This window comes from Notothenia rossii, assembly GCF_949606895.1.
Source record: "Notothenia rossii genome assembly, chromosome: 6".
Classification (NCBI taxonomy): domain Eukaryota; kingdom Metazoa; phylum Chordata; class Actinopteri; order Perciformes; family Nototheniidae; genus Notothenia; species Notothenia rossii.
In genome coordinates this window covers 82,064,158-82,083,036 of record NC_136909.1, presented here as the reverse complement: position 1 = coordinate 82,083,036, position 18,879 = coordinate 82,064,158, and the positions used below count along the sequence as shown (strand labels likewise).

General features: G+C 41.7%; 1 protein-coding gene across 1 annotated transcript in view; it reads left to right on the top strand.

The window, feature by feature from the left end:
- Positions 1–18,879, top strand: part of LOC307044659 (uncharacterized protein) — a gene marked incomplete at its 3' end in the record, with an annotated part of 131,981 nt that overhangs the window by 75,109 nt on the left and 37,993 nt on the right. The window contains exon 6 of the mRNA XM_079689970.1: positions 3,715–3,983. Coding sequence (XP_079546096.1) covers positions 3,715–3,983 — 269 coding nt within the window. The remainder of the gene's footprint in view (positions 1–3,714; positions 3,984–18,879) is intronic.

The window sequence follows — 18,879 nt, the reverse complement described above, 5'->3', positions numbered from 1 at the left end:
AATCAATTAGGCCTTGACCCAGAAACTGAGACAAAGGGAGAATCATTTTCTTCATCTCTTTCCTCTGGCTCTTTAATCTCTCCACTTGGACCCTCTGGTATTTCTGATTGGACAAAGAAAATCCTCTGGGCTTTCACAGTCTTCTCTTAACGGATTAGGAAACGGTACATGTACATTATAACTATAAATGGATCTATTTATCAAATGTGACCCTTAGCAATACTGTGATGAAATCTAATTATCAATTTCATTACCATATAACTAACATAACTGATACTTCATTTTTAAATTGGCATACATCTGCTGGAAGTGAACAAATTGATATTCATGCGTTAATGGCTAAAAACATCTCACTTTGTCCATGTCTGTGGAGGAATCTTGTCTGTAAGGGACCTGAGACCCTGATTGTTTTCTCTGTTCTTTTATGATTACTCTCGCAAATATCTTCACTGCATTCAGGGAATTATTCGCGATAGTTTCAACGACATCTACAAACTGCAATATGGGATTAACCTTTACTTTCATCTGTTGAAATAGACAAAATGAGAAATAGCTATAATTCCAGGTTGCCAGGTATGTGGAACACACACACACACACACACACACACACACACACACACACACACACACACACACACACACACACACACACACACACACACACACACACACACACACACTGGTGCATCAGTCTGACCTCTGGGGGTCAGACATAAAGGCACCTTTTCAGCAGCATCCACTTAGCCCTAAGAAGGCAGACAGACGTATTATCCGTGTATCTTTGACCATCATCTTCACTTTGAATTGGCTAAGTCCAACAGAACAACTGTGTCTTTATGTGGGCAGAAGTAACGACTGGCTGAGGTTTCTCTGAAGGTTGATAAAAGAGAAGAGAGGAGACTTAGTTCAGATGTAAACAAGTTTGTTTCAGGAGACGAATATGATTGGTCGGAGACCTAGTTCAATAATTCGTACTTTTGATGGGTATTGGATGGCGTCTAATGAGTACTGATATCTATATTTGAGAGCTTTACAAATATATTGGGAAGTATATATATAAATATATAATGTTTTATTAAAGCATAACAAGCATACAACTAAATAATTTTGATTATATTCTGTACTGAGCGGACATTTTTTAAGATTTGAGAGTGATCCTAACTTTCTGTTTCTAAACTAATTCAACAAGATACTTAAAGTTACTTATCTAACAACCTTAGTACAATCAGACAGAGATATTTCTCCCCCCTATTTTCCTCCTATCCAGCATTAGATATATCTACATAGGTCATACTGCCTTTGTACACTTTTAGCAATAACTTTGTGTGAAGCTGGCGGTAGTGCATCACAGTCACAATGCAAACTTTGTTGGGGCTATTTGGTCATTTTCCAGCTCTGTGACCTGCTTGGGCTCAATTTTAATTCTCAAAACAGGATTTTTTCCTATTTATCACCTCTGTGGTTAATGTTTGGTGAAATGTAGACACCTAAAAAAACTCCTTGGATAGGATTGAATGCGAACAGCGGACTCTGTCGGTCAGACTTGCAGAGACACTGCTCCATGCCCAAAAGATGACAGCCACAGTATGCAGATGTGTCGCTGTGTGACTCACTTTAAAGGTGTCAGGTTGTGTGTTTTCCAAACTCTGCCTCAGGGATTTGGCAGTCAGTCTTGGATCCTCCATCTTCAGCTGGAGATGTGTGTGCTGTGCCGACTGAGCTGTTATGTGTCAGACAGGCTTTTGATTTTGTTAGACACCTCATGTCAACGGCCTTTTAATACACAGAGTGTGTGTGTGTCCTGTTGGCTCGGTGGGCTCAGGTGTGTCCAATGTAAAGACAGAAAGTTGTGCATGTCACTCTCAACTTTTCCTCAATATTTCCTTTCTCCCACTACTTTGAACTAATGTGAATCGGCCGAAAAAACGTTTGCTGTCAGAGGAGATTTACTGTTTCTAAAGTGACTAAACTACTGTATATAAACTCATTTTTTTGGTTAAAGTGTGTCCAAGTGATGAGTCAACAATAACTTCTTCACTTTGTGAATACATAGACAATGGGTAAGATACCGTTTGACACTTCTACTAGTTAAAGTCCTGTGTCTTCAATAAAATCAGCAAATACAGCTTTTGAAAATCTGCTTAATTGTCAAAAATAATAAGCGCATTTGATCACACTTCTTGAAACATGTTGAACTGTCAATCGTGGTTTTGGCTCACAGCTAAAAAACAACACATTCATCATCACAGCGTTTTGTCAGAGACACTTCAGATATATTATCACTTTGAAACGAGAATTCCCTCAGTCCCTGTAAGTAAACCCTCCAAATCCCCAGCTCTCATCCCTATTTCCCTCCCAAAAACGAGCATTAGAAGGATTGCCCTGCTATTGTTGCCCCCCTTGGGAGCAAATCTATTTCTGCAGAGATGGAAATTGTCGGTCCCCACAAAGCTGCTGACACACTCTCAATGGAGGTGTCAATTCTCGAGGCCTCGCCATTGTGGACTGGATAATTTAATTGGAGAGGCACGACGGTGTGTCCCCGGTCGGGGTATTCAAATGTTGTATCACCGCCTGTCCCAGTGCTGGCTCCTCTCCTGCTGCGGAGATTCAAGATTCGACTCCCCCCCCCACTCCTCTCAGATTCCTCCCTCTCCTCCCCATGCAGGTGGTGGTGGTGGGGGGTGGTGCAGCACAGGCCCGGGCCCCTGAGAGAGCCCTTTGTTTGGGGGGAGACGCAGCGTTGTGGCCTCAAAGTCTGAGCGAGAGGTGCAGGGAAGGAGGGTCAACCTGCGCCGCCATTACCTGGGAGTCGTCTTGGGGGCGGGCACAGAATTAGTCAGCAGATAATGAAGCTGTCTTTGATTGCAGGGGAGAGCCGGGGTCTGAGGGGGGGGGTGTTCTGTACAGGGGGCCTCCGCAGGGCATGAGAAGCATGTCTTTGGAGGAGCGCCTGCTGTCAACGGATGCTCTGTTCCTCCGAGATCCTGGCATAGTTTAGGGTTGAAAGATGCACAAGGGTTGGAGAGGAGTGCAGCCAAACACATTCCTTTGTGCGGCTGCTGCAGGTGAATGGGCTTCAGACACGGCACACACACTAATGTGAACACACAGAAGGGCCTACATCAATACACACGTGGTGAATCCTGCTTTATATCTGGAGGCCCTTTCAAATGATTAAAACACATATTTGGCAACCTACATAATATCTGAGTTCAAACTTTAAACAAATATGATCAGAATCAGAATACGCTTTATTAGTCCCACTGAGGGGAAATTGACATTGTTACAACACAAGTAAAAGGCAAACAAATAAAGATATTAGAGGAATACATTATACAAAGTACAATTTACAAAAGTGCACATCTAGTTAGACAACAATAAGTACAGTAACAGTATTTAAAACATATATTATTAAATCAGTGTCGCATGTAGAAGTAGTGTAATAGCAGCCAGATAACAGTGAAAGTAAAGTATTTAGTTATTTACAGATTTGTTATGGTAGTTGACTAGTCTAAACAAGAGATAGCAGCCATTAAAAACAATAACTATAAAACGGTATATATATATATTGCATATATATATAGCCGCACACAATGTGTCCCAAATGCTTCAAACATTGAGCATTTTTGCACGACAGGCTAATACTTTTCTGAAACTCAATGTGACTGTCCGTTCTGATTTTCACGTGTCTGTTTTTGTCTCCGTGCACAGTTGTCAGGACAACCTGCGCGCCTGGCTCATGGCCGTCCTCCAAGCACAGACAAAGCTGTCGTCGAGTGAACCAGGCGTGTGTCCACCGGACCTGAGGGGTGCCGCCACCGCCAACAAAACACACAAAGACCCTCGCCCCTGGCACCGGCCCTCACCCCGTCTACCCGCTATCCTGCCCCCCCCCCCCAACCCCCCACCCCCAACTCACCGCTGCCTGACGCTTTGTGCCGGCTCCAAGAAGAGGAAGTTCCTCTCTTCTCCTTTTCAAGGTAGCCCTGCCACCCATGCCCCTCTTTTTAACACGGGGGGAGCTGAATAAGTACACAAAAAAACACTTTTCTGCCAATGGAAGCATCATGATGACATAATACAAGTTTATAAAAAATCTGCATGTTTCTTTTAAATCATAGCAAAAGGAGCATAATCCCAGTTAAGTGAGTTCTAATCTTTCTTGAACACGCTTTTCTCAATCTCCTTTCTCTCTAGAAACTTCAAAAAACATGCAGTGACCCATGTTATCTTAGTCTTTGAAAAAGTGACTCCAGCTATTTAATATTGCACTTCCATAAAATTGGGGGACTCACATGGGACAGATGAAAAATAATGGTTGAAAATGGAGCCAAAAGAGGCCCAGACGTCCTTAATATTAGTCCCTAGTATGGGTTCAGCTCCAAAAACAACTAGATCCTTCGTTTCCCATAATGCAGCTGATTGTATATGCCCGGTAAACGTTGATGTCTTTCCACTTCCACGTCCTCGGTTTGTAACGCAAGATTTTTGTTAATAATTGATTTTGTCGTCTCATTTCCCAACATAAACTTAATGACATCACCGGGTTTGCTTTGTTTAGACTTGCCAAATCTCCTCCAAAGATACAGAAGACTTTTTACAGCAGTTTTGACAGGATGTGTAATACTAATCTTGTGTAATTTCTCTTTAATATTAATTGCATATTCCTGTCTCGCATCATAACACAACAAGAAACTGTTCCACATCCGAGGACCATAATCTCTTGTCAGGTCCAGTGCATTTAAAATGTGAATAGTGTAGACAGGCTGTGTCAAGTGTTGAGTATATATTATTTGCTATGTCAGTCACTCCATACTAGGAGATGTGACACTGAGCTCACGCATTTGTCACAACAGCGCCATGTCGACTCATAAGCATACCTGTATTTAACTCAGAATGACAGATCATTCTGGAGTCGGTGTCGAGACAACTTGTGTTGTGACCGCTCAGCAGAGCAGAACGTGGTAAATCTCAAGTGAGCTTTTCTGTTTTTAGATCCGCCTCCTCTCACTATTAACGCTGTTTCTCTTGTACTCGACTTTCAGTGACCTTTCACTAATTATGAAATGTATTTAGTATATTTCTACAGCTTCTGTGTTTGATTTAAGCATGTTTTTTTAGAAGCAAGTGGTCTAAATCAGGCCTACATATTGACTAGTTGAAGCGAAAGGACATCACACATGCCTTATGCGTTTATATTCATTTGTTTCATGTAATTAAATTGTTGTTTAAGTAAAGTTTCAATTAGACTGGTGATGAACAGAAAAGTTTCCACTGAAGTGTTTGAACTCTGAACACACGTTTCAGAGTTTTCTATTGTCAGTTTTGTTACAGAAATTCCCAAACAACTTATTGTAAGTCGCCTTGGATAAAAGTTTCAGCTAAATGCAATGCAATATATGTAGCCTTTGTCATTTGGTCGTAATGAGGCAGCTGTAGGTGTACAAATGTTTGTACGGTGTCCTCCAGAGTGGATTTCTTCTAACTTTGGGTCTCGGTTTCATCAGGATTTAGCAACATTTGGACAAATTGTGATGTCTTGTTGGTCACTGTCCACATAATCCTGATGAAGCAGATACGTTCATTTCAAATGGTAAGTAGATGCTTAATGGTGTTTTTTGTATTGCTTTGATTGTTTCTTAGTCATACTGTATATATCATAGAGGAAAACGTAACTGAAAATATTACAGGATGTGTGCATTCACAGGGTGTCCGCGGGCTCTTCAAAAGTATTAAAAGTTGATAAATCAATTTAGCGAAAATGAAGGCTATTAAAAAGTATTAAACGGCATTTTCCAAGGTATTAGATTTTGTATCTTGTTTTCAATAAGTATATCAATTGTCCAAAGAGGTTGTATTCTACAGTCTGCCTGAATGTAATCATTGAGTCGGTGTGTAGTGTGATTCTGTGTAGTTTATTTATGGCATCCCGTTGGATTTGACGTCATCTGAACAGGACATCGCACGCTCACTGCTTGATAGCGCGCGAAGGTCCGTTTACGCCGGTTGCTAAGAAACGTCGTTATGGGGAAATGCAAGTCTGCGTCCAAATGGTTGGAAGATAAGGAGGAAGGACAATCAATACTGTATATAGTCAATGTGAGGTAAAGTGTGTCGCCAAGGTAACCGGTTAAAACTCCAAGTGGCGATGAGGTCTTAAAATGTATGGAAAGGGTCTTAAAAAAGGTCTTAAAAGGCATTACATTTGACTTCAGGAGTCCTGCATATACCCTGATTAAATAAATAAATAGTTAAATCAACTTACGGTAAGTGGCATGAAAACGACTCAGAAGTGACATGTACTGTAACTTTTTAGTTAGTAATAAAGTTACAGAACATCAGCAGCATAAGAACAGATGATTATCGTTAACAAAGGTTATGCAGAGAGTATCTCACCAATGATGTCATGAATGAAAGGGGATGAAATACAGTTTGGACTCCAACCTCTTAATGAATATGACCTCCGAGTCCTTCCCACAATTCCCTTGGCTCTCATTCTCCCTTTTCCCAAAAAAAAAACCTACAGTGTTTAATGATTCCTGGGACTCTGGGGCGAGCTCCAACTCTAATCAATGAGCCCCATCTACGGGGAGCCGGTCTCCCTGGTGACGCTGTTGCCAAGACAGTCGTGCTTGGCAACCCGGGTTCACCATGGCGATGAGTTCCCGTTAGGATTGTTTCTTTTCCCCCCTCTTGATGTGGAGCGTCTGGCTGAACTGGCAACACAGAGTCATTATGCTACGTTTTTTGCTCTTTTTACTGGTGAGGACAAACTGAGGTTAAATATGTAACTTGTTTGTTTGTAAGGTTTCATATTTAGTTTGCTGCTTTGCTAACAGTCCTGTCAAAAGGGTAACAAACAAAAACTTGAGAAATGGAGATAAAGAGGCCCTATAATTCTTTTTGGCATATTCCCTTTCCTATAGTCTGTTATATAGGTTTCCATTAGACTCCTTTGTTTACTTCTTGAACATAGTGACACCTCTAAGACTCTTGTTTCTATTGGCTTGGGCTTCAACACATTGTACATGATTGGCTAAGGGGCGGGACATCTCTAAGCGGTTGACCAATTACAACAGAGCTGGCCAGCTAACCAATCAGAGCAGACTGTCACGATTCTCATGTTATGTCACGTTTGTAGTTTTGTGGGTTTGGGTGTTTTTGCTTATGTCACGATTCTCATGTCTTGCCACGTTGGAGGCCCCCGCCCCTTTCTGTCTCCTGCGTCCTTGATTATTTTCCCCGCCCTGATTGTTTCCAACTGTGTCCCCTTTACCTGTGTATATATTGTGTTAGCTCCCTCCTGTTAATTGTCAGTTCGTTGTCTCTCGAAGACCTACGTATCGGCTTACCTCACGGACCTTTCACGGACCTTTCACGGACCTATGCTATAGATCACGATTCTAGTTTTCCTCGAAAGAGTGTTTTGTTTTCCTTATTTTATTACTGTACAAAATTCCAGTAAAGTCTTTATTTTGAAACGCAAAAACACCCAAACCCACAAAACTACAAACGTGACATAACATGAGAATCGTGACACAGACTGGACTCTGGTTTCAGACAGAGGGTGAAAAGAAAAGTCCTTGGGCAAGACACTTCACCTGAATTTGCTCCTGTGGACCACAGACCGTTACATGTATGATATGTGTGTAATGTGTATTTGTAAAGCGCTTTGAGCATCTGGAAAAGCGCTATTATAAATGTAAGGAATTATTATTAATTATTTAGAGAGGAATAACATACAAATATGAACCTGGAATTTAGCATAAAATGTCCTCTTTAAAAGTAACAAAGATGGGGGAGAGAAAGAGAGGGATGGCCAGAAATGAAAGACATAATTTCAGTGATTTTGTTTAAAAAATGTAGCTTTAGTGCGGGGAAAAGAAGCAAGCATTTTGTTTGGAAGAAAAGCAGAAATCCCATCTGCTAAAGCACTAATGGAGAAGGAGGTATAATGATACTTTGGAAATGTATATGTCTTTCACATTCTGAGTAGCAGTGGCATTTGATGGCATCTGGGAAAATGTGCAACTGGCTTCTGGTTTGTTTTCTTTGTCTCACCCCGCTGCGACTTTCCGTCAATCCTTTCTCTTTTCACTTTTAGCCCGATTGCTGAATATGTTTTGAGGTTTAGAATAACTCCTTCAAGGATTTTTAAAAGCTTTGTCGCTAGAATTTCTTAAAGAATAAGCTTTTCAAACACAGTTTTCTGTACTTACAAACCTGCCTCTTAGCTTCCTAAGAAAGGTTTTTGAAAAATGGAGGGAAGAGCCTTTTCCGCTGCTCTTCTCATTGATGAAATGTTTCCTCTTCCTCTTCAATTATTTAGGCCGTTTTCATTGGAGAACTCCCAGTGGCACCCGGTGAGATTTGCATCCTGATTTATTTGTCATATATCCTTTATATCTCTAAATTCTTTATACCTCTCCCGTGGCCCCATGCATCTTTCATGTGCTCCTCAGCAGTGTTTGCAGGCCAGATCCAAACACATTTGACACGTCACGCTGCAGCTGAATCGCGCCTATTTCACCTTGGGTGTGTAGGGTACATGAAAGATTTATTGTCTCGTGTCGTTCATTTTTTTTCCTCACACCACCAAGTTTTTGTCGTTGTCAGTGTCAAGAGTCGCCACCTCACAGGATGCTTTCCTCTTGCTTTCTCTCTGCCTGCGTCTTCTGCTTTGTGTTGAACTTTGAAAAGTGCTAAAGAAGCATGTCTATGACCTGGAAAGGCTGTTTTGTTGAGGATGAGTGACTGACACAATTAGGTGAATATGGAAATGATATGTTGATGCTTACCCACAGGGCAAGTGGAGTCAAGACGAATTTATTTATGAAGCGCTCTTAACAAAACAAGTTCATCACGGGAGGGGGGTTTCGAGAAAGTAAAAACGTCATACTTTACATATTGGCAGTTGTTTGACTTGAAGTGACCTTTAACAATCTTTTATTGACTTTGTTAAGAAGGCTTTAAGATTTAGAAAAAGACCTCACATACCCTTTATTTTTCTACTGGCCAGACTATTCCCTTGTTTAATAATGCCATTGACGGACAATAGCAACAAAAACAAACCCCCGGAGGGAGATAAGTTTGTGACACGGTTAAATGTGACAATGCTTTGAACTGGCATCACACAGACTTAACCCCCACACGGCACAGCATAGGGATAAAGATAAACATGTTTGTAATGGTGTAAATTTAATTCTCCATTTGGCCTGCATTGCCGTTACTCTCGCCCAAGCATCATGGCATAAGGAAAAAGCATTCCCAACTGATTAATTCCCCAACAATTATTCCCGTATCTCCCTCTGTCTGCCTCTGCTGACATGCTGCCACTCCGAGCCGTTCCGCTGATTTTTATTTCCCTAACACGGGCGCGAGCTAAAGCGCCCCGTATTTGGTGGGGCATTGTGGGAAATGCTCCGGCCTTTTTTTTTTACCCCCTGGATCGGAGCACACGGAGACAGATTGTGGATCAGGAATTTGCCACCGAGCCTTACAATCCCCATCTGCCGTGGATGAGCGGGGGAATGACGGGAGGATGGAGAGACGGAGAGAGAGGAAAGGAGGCAGAATGATGGAGTGGCTATTAAATATACAGCAGGCAGGAAGGAGCATGTTGTTGGGAGGCTTCAGTTCTCCATCTCACATCTTTCTCTTTTTCTTATCTTAGCACTAAAGTTTCAGAGCAGTGCCCTGTATTTTTGTTGTTCTTTGTCACGAGACTTTCTTACAATGTTTGTAAATCATTTCTTTATTTTCCTGAAGACTTTCCTTATTCTCTTTCCGTTCTTTTGTCATTCCATCTTTTTTATTATTCCAATTTTTGTTTTTAATTATTTTCCTTTTCACATGTCCTATCCCTCTCTTTTTTCTTTGCCTTTTCCTTTCTTACCGTATCCTTTTGTTCTTATTTACACTGACTTCCTGTCTTCTATTTTGCTTTCCTGACATCCACCTTTTATTTGTTTATCTGTATTAACTTGCCGTCATCCTTTCCATTACTTTAACATTTAGTTTTTACCTTCATTTCTTACTATCTTTCTCGGTGCTATTTATTTTCCTTTCCTATTCTTACTGTATCGACTTCTCCTTCCTTGCCATTACTTCCTGTGTCCTCTTTTGCTTCCCTGTGTGCTGCTCATTAGGATGTAAGACCACCTATCATTTCCCTCCAATTGACCTTCATACTTTCCATTCTTTCCCTTTTATCCTTTTCTCAAACATATTCTCCCGGCTCTTTCCTTCCCTTTGCTATTCTTACTATATATTTTTTCCTTCCTTTAGCTGTCTTCCTTACAATAACTTCCCGTCTTCTTTCTTGCTTCCCTGACATGTTGCTCATTGGGATGTAAGGTCACCTTTGTAGCATAAATCAGAGATGAATCCAGCCACAGGGTTTAAATGGAGATGTTTTATTAGAAATAGTCCTGGAGTCCTTGGCGGCGGGAGAACCAGTTGATGTGAATTGAGTTGAGGCTAACCTCGATGTTAATTCAACCTTTTATGGAGCGGCTCTGGCTCTGGCTCTGGCTCTGGGTACGGGGTGCTGTCTCAGGCTTTTTCTTGACAGCTCGCTAACGCAGCTCCTCCGAGGTGTCTCTGCCACATTTTCTCCCCATTTGGCATCTAATTCACACGTCCCTGAAGTACACTCAGGAAAAATTGGATGGTAAAACATTGTGAAAACATCCTAAGATGACAGTCGTACCATGGGGGGGATGGGTGGGGCTGGAGAGAGGGTATGTGGGTCATGTATCTGTGTCCAGATCAGTTGGCAGATTTTATTCTCCCTCTCTTTTCTTTTTCTTTCCGGCAGATTTCTTCCTCGGCCTTCTGTCACGAAACACTGTGTCTGCTGTGGAGATATGTTGGAGGGGAGGGGAGGGGGGGGGTTAGTGAAGCAGCCTGACTGGAAAACCGTGTTCGGCTATTTTTAATTCATGGGATACCACCTGGCTAATGGTGTTTTTGGATCCGCCGGCTCTCCGCGAGCCCAGAACAGGACTTGTTTCAAATAATCAGGGCTCCACCAAATGCGCTGAAATTATTCATGCAGCTCTGCATTACGAGCCGTTGATCATAATATTGGAATATTAAAACAGTCCGGATATGTCAGGTAACATTAGGATGCATTGAAGGCAACCCAAACAGCTCATATACGTTATGTGGAAAAAAAAAAGGAAGAGGTTTCACCCTTTTTTTAAAGATGTTGTGGAATAACCTACACTGCAATATGCACACATACTCGCATAAGGCACGGCAAGTTTATTTATACAGCTGATTTAAACGCATTTAAAGTGCTTTATAAAAAACATTATAAGACACATTAAACAATTACTTTTAAATACATATAAAAGTCATTAAAAAGCCAAGAGAAACATTAAGGAAGTATCAACATTTGTTACAATAATACAAAGACATTAAAACTGAATAATTGCTGCAAAGCACTTACTGCACAAATACAATATAAGGCGGGCAGAACTTTTCTTTTGTCAAACATTAAGAGGCTCTATGATCTCATGGGTGCCATTAGAAACATATCGCTGTAGCTACAACTCCCCTCAGTGGGTCATAACAACATTGTGATGTCAACATTACAGGAAACGTTAACATAGTCATGCTGAACTTACAGTAACCAGCAGGCCTCTGATGTTATCCTGATCATTGATTTCCTCTTGAGGCCCTAAGTACTGACGGCTTCAGCTTAAGATAGCAAGAGACCATAAAAGGCAGATTGACCAAACACAACATCATATGATTATATGAAATATTGATAAGAGTGGGCTCCTCTCCCATCAGGCCTTATGGACGGATAAATGGACAACTGACCAGACTCCGGCTGTCTGTGTAATGAACAGAGCGTCATGAGAGTGGAAACTGAGTCTAAAGGCTGGAAGCTTGTCTGCTGAAGATTTCTCTGATATGTTTTCTTTTATTATAAAAATTTAATAATGTCTTTAACTTGTACGCACGCTGGGCTAAGAGCCAACATGGGCTAAAAACGTTCCACCATTCTTTTTTAAATACCGTTTTTTATTACATTAGTTTTGAAAACGTTTTTTCCCAGTCTTGTAAAATTAAATTTAAGAAGGACATAAATATATAATTTGAAATATGTTAAGTTACTATTCTTTTTTTGGGTCACAAATAAAAGGGTGGACTTTCCAGACCGAGTTCGCCTGTGGCGTTTATCAAAATCAATTGAACAAACTAAACAGATTAGTGGATAAATAGGTAAATAAAAAAATACTGTATTTAGATGGGAAGGTAGAAAGATTATATTTTGTAACTACTTCACTTTCCTTTCTAAAGAACACAACCTTCTGTTTTGGAAAGCTGGATGAGGTGGAGATTATAGATACTGGAGTATGAATTTTTTTCTTTAGGAAATATTTATTTTTTTGTTCAATTAACAGACGCTGATATACCCTACTCAACAGAGCCGTGTTATCTGAGATGTGAATCTTGATTTCTGCTGCACAGTGTAACATCTGAGTAATGAAAGAGAAAGTTATCTGTCAGAGCGATTATCACAGCAGTTATCTGCAGTTTATCAGGAGCTCCAGCCCCAAAAAATTACAGTATTGTTCTCGGGTGATTGGCATTTTATGTGCACAATGTCAGCTTTTCAATAACATCAGTCATTTCAGATTGATAACTCTTAGTGAAACCTTTAAATGGGTTTCCAAAGATTTCCAAAAAAAGATAGAGACATGTACTGTAACACTCGACAAGAAAGTACCATGTCAATCAAATAAAAACAACTACATTTTCTTCCTTTGACATCAAGAGCCAAGGCCATTTTAGCTTCCCAAACAGCATGATTCATTAGCGGCACATATTTCAAAAGACAGAAAGGGGAAAAGCAGTTTTTAACAAGCCTTTAGTTGTTGAGGGGAATAAGTGCAGGCAGTCTTCCGTCAGCTGCACACATTCCTCTGATGAGACGATAGCGGCTAAGACGTTTATGCAAAGATGCAACCTCACGCTTTCAACTCCCACATTCACATGGACGACAACTTTGATGCCATATTAGATGTGAAGCAACAAACTTGATACGGGTATTTACCAACAAAGCCTTATTCTCACTTGTGGGTTGTGAAGAGTAAGAGGATTAGTTTTTCTTTCTTTGTTTTGCTGTCAGGGTTTAAGAAAAACGGCAACTTCTGAATTTAATTGTTGTTCCGTTGTCTTAAACATAGGAATCTGAATTGATGCTATATGGCTTCAGTGCCACCAATAATAGGTCACTTTGATGCTGTATACAACTGATGCTGTAATTTTCAAAGGAATTTGGGGTTTATACGGATGCTTTAACATAAACACTGTTGTGTACCTTTTTTTACTTAACTCCCCATATGGTCTGATTTATTGAGCATGTTTGATGATGCTGTTTTATACTAAGTACATTTTTCTCAGGTAATAAATAATATGCTCTCACTAAAAAAACAAATAGGGGCCTGTTGGTCTTTTGTCTCATGACATTTGGAAAGACAGGAAACCTACAGTAGTCATATTGATGGTATTTCTCCCCCTCTCAATACGAAATGTCACTGTCTCAGTATTTTTTAATCCCCCTTTTTAATTTCTGATCAATATGAAAATCATTGTCCACCATTTTATTTAGAAAGTGTGATCAGTAGGTTTATATCTTCAATCTTTTTCAAGCTTTACTGAAGAGACTCTGATCAATCTTAGGCTAACCTCGGTGTTAAAAAATAATTCTCATAACTCCATAAGTTCTGGGTCTTCTTTTCCCATTTGAAAACTCTTGGACACCCACTAACAAAGCAGAGGGAAGTGAAAGAAAGCAGGAGTGAAGAGGAGAGGGCTTGGGTGGGTGAGGAAGGGAGAGACGCAGCGGGGGGCGGGGGTTTTGTGGCAGATTTTTTACCTGAAGGCGAAAGCGAGAGAGGAACCCGGAGGTTCAGCGGGGAACAGGCGCTCCCGCCCCAGTTCCAGGAAGGCCCTCTCCGCTGTGATCCATTATTCAGCAACAAGCACAATTAGCCTCTGTCAAGCTATTTTTACACGCTCCGATAAGATAGATTCAATGTACAAAAGAATGTGCAACGTCTCCCCTCCCCCCTGCTTCCCCTCCCGCACATCACCACTTATTTATTTATTTGGCACGTTAATGCGTTAGAATGGTATCGATGTAGCTTTTATCCCTTCACTTATTCATCAGGGCTTTGAGAGAGTTTGTTTAGAGCTGTTTAGTGAGGCATCGTCGTCAAAGCTAGAGGGATGAGATACGTTAAGTTGGCTCGAGCGGCTCCATGTTATGATATGTGGGTGTCATTTCTGTGTTTGAATGCAGATGGTTTGCATTTCAAAATGAATTGACCTCAAGGACCTTAATGAGCACTTAGCATCAAATGCAGGACGTTAATACTTAGCCACACTAAGTGCAGGTGCCCATTTACCGAGGAGTCCACTCAGTATCAAAAAGTACTTCATAGTTGTGATGCCCTGCTGATGATCTCACTCTGGCCATTTCAAACTTAGCATTGTACTTTGTATGCGGTGTTAAGAAAGAAAGTTTACTCTGAATATGACTTTAGTTTAGCTGTAACCATCTCCTTCTTATGTGCACTTACTGCATTTTATCATACATTTATTATTTTATGTATATGTCAAAGAGAGATTATAGCTGAACCCAAACATGTTTGAAGAAAACCATGTGAACCCTCAGACAAGTCTCTATAAGGTGTACCTGCTCTTAAAGTGGCAATCATTAAGATCTTAGACACCATATGTACTGGTGGAAATGTAGTTAAATAAAATAAAAAAGCCTTTGGAAACGTTGCAGTTTTTAGTACTTCAAATAGCATAATCGGCAGTAGGCTCAATTATCCTCGTGTTACCTCATTCGCATATGGATTGTAACTTAGAAATGTTTTTAAATGTGTCACGCTCAGAGGTACAGATCAGAACCCAATAGCACGACACAGATACAACCAGTGTTCAGAATGTTCAGTTTAATCAGGTCAGGGACAGGCAAGGTCAAAACCAGGAAATCCAGAAGTCAGGCAACCAAGTCCGAGAAGGGGCAGGTAGAACAGGGCTCAGAACCAGGCGATCCGTCAGACAGGCAAACAAATCCAAACAGGGGGCAGGCAGGAAACTCGAGGTCCGATAACAGGCAGGCAGGGGTCAAAACCCGGGCAGGACAGGTACTAGGCCAGAGATAATCAAACGCTGGAGAGCTTGGCAGAATAGACAAGACAATCTGGCAGAGGACAAGTGAGAGTGAGGTGGTATAAATACTGCGGAGTAATGAGGGAGTGAGTAGCAGGTAACGGGAAGGGCTGGGGAGACCAGGTGAGGGGAGTGAGCTGATTGCAAGAGCCTGGAGGAAGGCGGGATCTGAAATGACAGGAGAGTTAAGATGTGCCAAACCAAAAAAGAACAATAATATGTGTCTAACTTGTGACAAATTAGAGTAACAATTCAAGATCTGGAGGAATAGTGTTCCCTTTCTGTTGAAGACTAGATTAGAAGAGAGAAATCACTCTCATATCCCTCTGTTCAATATGAAGCTCCAGCTAGCAGTTTGTTAGCTTAGCATAAAGACTGTTGAGGAAACAGCTATCAGCTAACATCATCTCAACATTAATATCTTGTCTGTTTAATCTGTACAAAACGAATGTGTGTTAGAAAACCTTTTTAGCTTGACAGTGTGTTATGTGCCAGGACTTCTCATTTAACTGTCCGACAGTATGCTGATATGCTCTAACTATTCAAATATATTTAAGAAGTAGATTATTTCTTCTGATAAAGAATTTCCGAGTCAGTATGAAGATAATCTCTCATCATCATAACTTCACTATAGATTGTGCACTGTGTCATTATTCATGAGGCTGTATTGTTATAGGGAATAAATGTATGATAGGTTTAGGCTGAGGAGCAGAAAGTGCTTTAGCTCTCCTCACATTTATGAGCTTAATGTGCCATTCCAGACCTCTATGATCAACATAATTCAGTCCAAATTGGCTCACCTGCCATTTCTTAAATAGGGAAAGGGAAATATTTTGACTGCAATACTCGTTACGAAATGACACTGGCTCCTTGTCTAATTTCTCCACCCAATTTCCCCCCAATTCACTTCCTATAAAAACTTTGCATTTGGTCACGGCTTTGGGCCTGAGGGCAGTTCTCTCTTCTGCTCTTGTCACACACACATTTTTATCGGAGCATCATTTTATCTCAATAAACGTTAATTTGATGAGATAGCAGTTTGGGAGCTCCTCTATCTTTGATCTGCTTTGATATCCTGGTGTCCGGGGAAATATTTCCTGCGTATAAACAGTACATTTAAGGAAGCTGCTTTATTATTTCCAATGATATCACACAGTTATATATACAGTTCAGGTAAGGAACCAAAACCAGGGTCTTGAATGACTCAATCCAAACAGGCCTGGACTAAATCACTCTTACTTTCTAGGAATGAGACTTGAGTCGCTCACACCATCGACTTATTGGAGCTCAGAGTTTATCCTATGTGTTCTTAAAAATCCGGTCTGCCTCGATGTACCCATCACTTTAATTGACCAATGCAAATGAGCCTCATACAGTACCTCTTGCATGTCAAATACAGATTATAATTGCTGTACTCGATTGCATGTGATATACATTCAGTCATGTACGATTGATACCCACGACCCGACCTGTGAAGCGGGCATCCTGCGCTTTTTTCAAGATGAAAAGACATCGCCCGGTCTGTGCGTTACTAGTGATCTTTAAAGATCACATGCTGCCCTATTAGCATGAAACTAAATGCGCACCGTGATTAGCTCTCATTAACATGAGGTATTTCTTAACAAGGTTGTTAGCACATCCCAACCCTGTGCTTTGACCCCTCAATGCAGGTGCTGTCATTGCACCAGATCAAGCAGGTAATTAGGCTACTTAAATGTGTGTGTGAGTGTGTGTGTGTGTGGAGGGGTTATTAGTGGGGTTCATTAGCCCACCCTCCCACTTATCTACCATTTTACCCAACCCCAGTTGATCTTTCCAAGACCCCACCTCCCCTTTCTTTCTTCGACCTCCTCTCTCTTATCTCCAGCAGCATTACCCCTGACCCCCTCCAGCGCTCTTATTCCCCCCAGTGGTGGGTGGGGTTAGGGGTGTGTGTGGAGGTGGACGGGTGCATCCATTGGGGGCGGCTGATCAAAGCCTCGGGGACCCCCAGGGAGGACATTTTCAGAGGCAGGAGGGAATTTAAACAGCGGTCTAAGCCAGGAAACCAGAGCTGAGGTGAGGGGAGTTATTGTGGCTGCTTCTCACCCAGGAGAAGGGCAGCCCCGTCTTTAATCCCCCTAATGAGGGAGGGGATCTCACCAAGGCTGCTTTCACCTGTAAAGGGCCCTAATGTGGTTTGCATGGTGATAACCCTTGAAAGCTATTGGTTTTTTAAAAGAAGTGTGAGATGTGAGAAATCTCTGGATTTGTCAGAGCAGCGTGAAGTGTATTGAGGATGACAGAAGCATCAGAAACAACAAAGTGGTCTCCAGAGGCTGACGATATATCCTATGTGGGTGTGTGTGTGTGTGTGTGTGTGTGTGTGTGTGTGTGTGTGTGTGTGTGTGTTGATGCGTGTGTGTGTGTGTGTGTTGATGCGTGTGTGCCTGTCTTCTAAGCTGAGCCTCTTTTTGACAGTGTGCATGTTGCAGGCCGCGATGGAGCTCGGTGTGTGTGCGCGCCTGTACAGTCTTCGTGTGTGTGTGTGTGTGTGTGTGTGTGTGTGTGTGTGTGTGTGTGTGTGTGTGTGTGTGTGTGTGTGTGTGTGTGTGTGTGTGTGTGTGTGTGTGTGTGTGTGTGTGTGTGTGTGTGTGTGTGTGTGTGTGTGTGTGTGTGTGTGTGTGTGCGGGGATGTCTTTGGCCTGTTGTGCGTCTGTGTGTGTGTCCGTGTGTGCGTCTGTGTGTGTGTCCGTGTGTGTTCTGTCACGTCAGAGACATGACAGGCGCGAACGCTGATTCAGTCTGGCGGTGGAAGCGTCTCAAAGCGCCAGGGAACCTACCGGGAGCAAATGATATTCATTGGTCTTAAACGCTCGGGTTGGCCGGCCGGCCTTGTTGCAACCGCTGGTGTCATGTTACATTATGACCTGAAGATGACGGGGGACGACACCGCTCCAAAAAGAGGAGTGAGAGAGAGAGAGAGAGAGAGAGAGAAAGAGAGAGAGAGAGAGAGAGAAGGAGGAGATGCAGGAGATGCAGGCAGGGAGGAGTAGTGGCTGCTCAGCTGAGGTCATTTTAAACCCTGGTCAACAGTTTGGTCTGCTATGTGCATTGTGGACTGACACAGATAGATATTCATTATTTTTTTCATCTAAAACAGTTGGCAGTATATCTAATCTTTAAAATAAAAACGTTTTTGAGAGCGATATTTTAATTGCTAGTGGAAATGCAAAGCTTGTATGGACTATAGCTTTAACCTTAAAGGTAGGGTATGGTAAGAAAGGAGAAACCAGCTCGAGTGCGCTAGAATTTGAAACTACGCAGCCGAAAAAAATCTGCCCCTTCCTTCAGACTTCCTTACAGAGCCCCTCCTCCAACACACACGAACGCACACATGACCAATGAGGGCACGAGATGGAAGGCTGACAGGCAGGTAGGCCATCCAGTTACTTTAGCCGGGCCGGCTCAGATGATTGGTCGTGCTTTTTAAATTGCCACGGCTTCCACAGATGATATTTTTTTATGTATTTTTTGTCAAATAATTTAATAGAGTATATTCATTGCTATCGGGATGTTAAGAGCATTCCATGGAATATAACAATAAGTGTTTCTGAAGTGAATTACCTACCCCACCTTTAATGTTGACGCTGACTCTTGAACATGATTTATTAAATTAACACAATATATGAT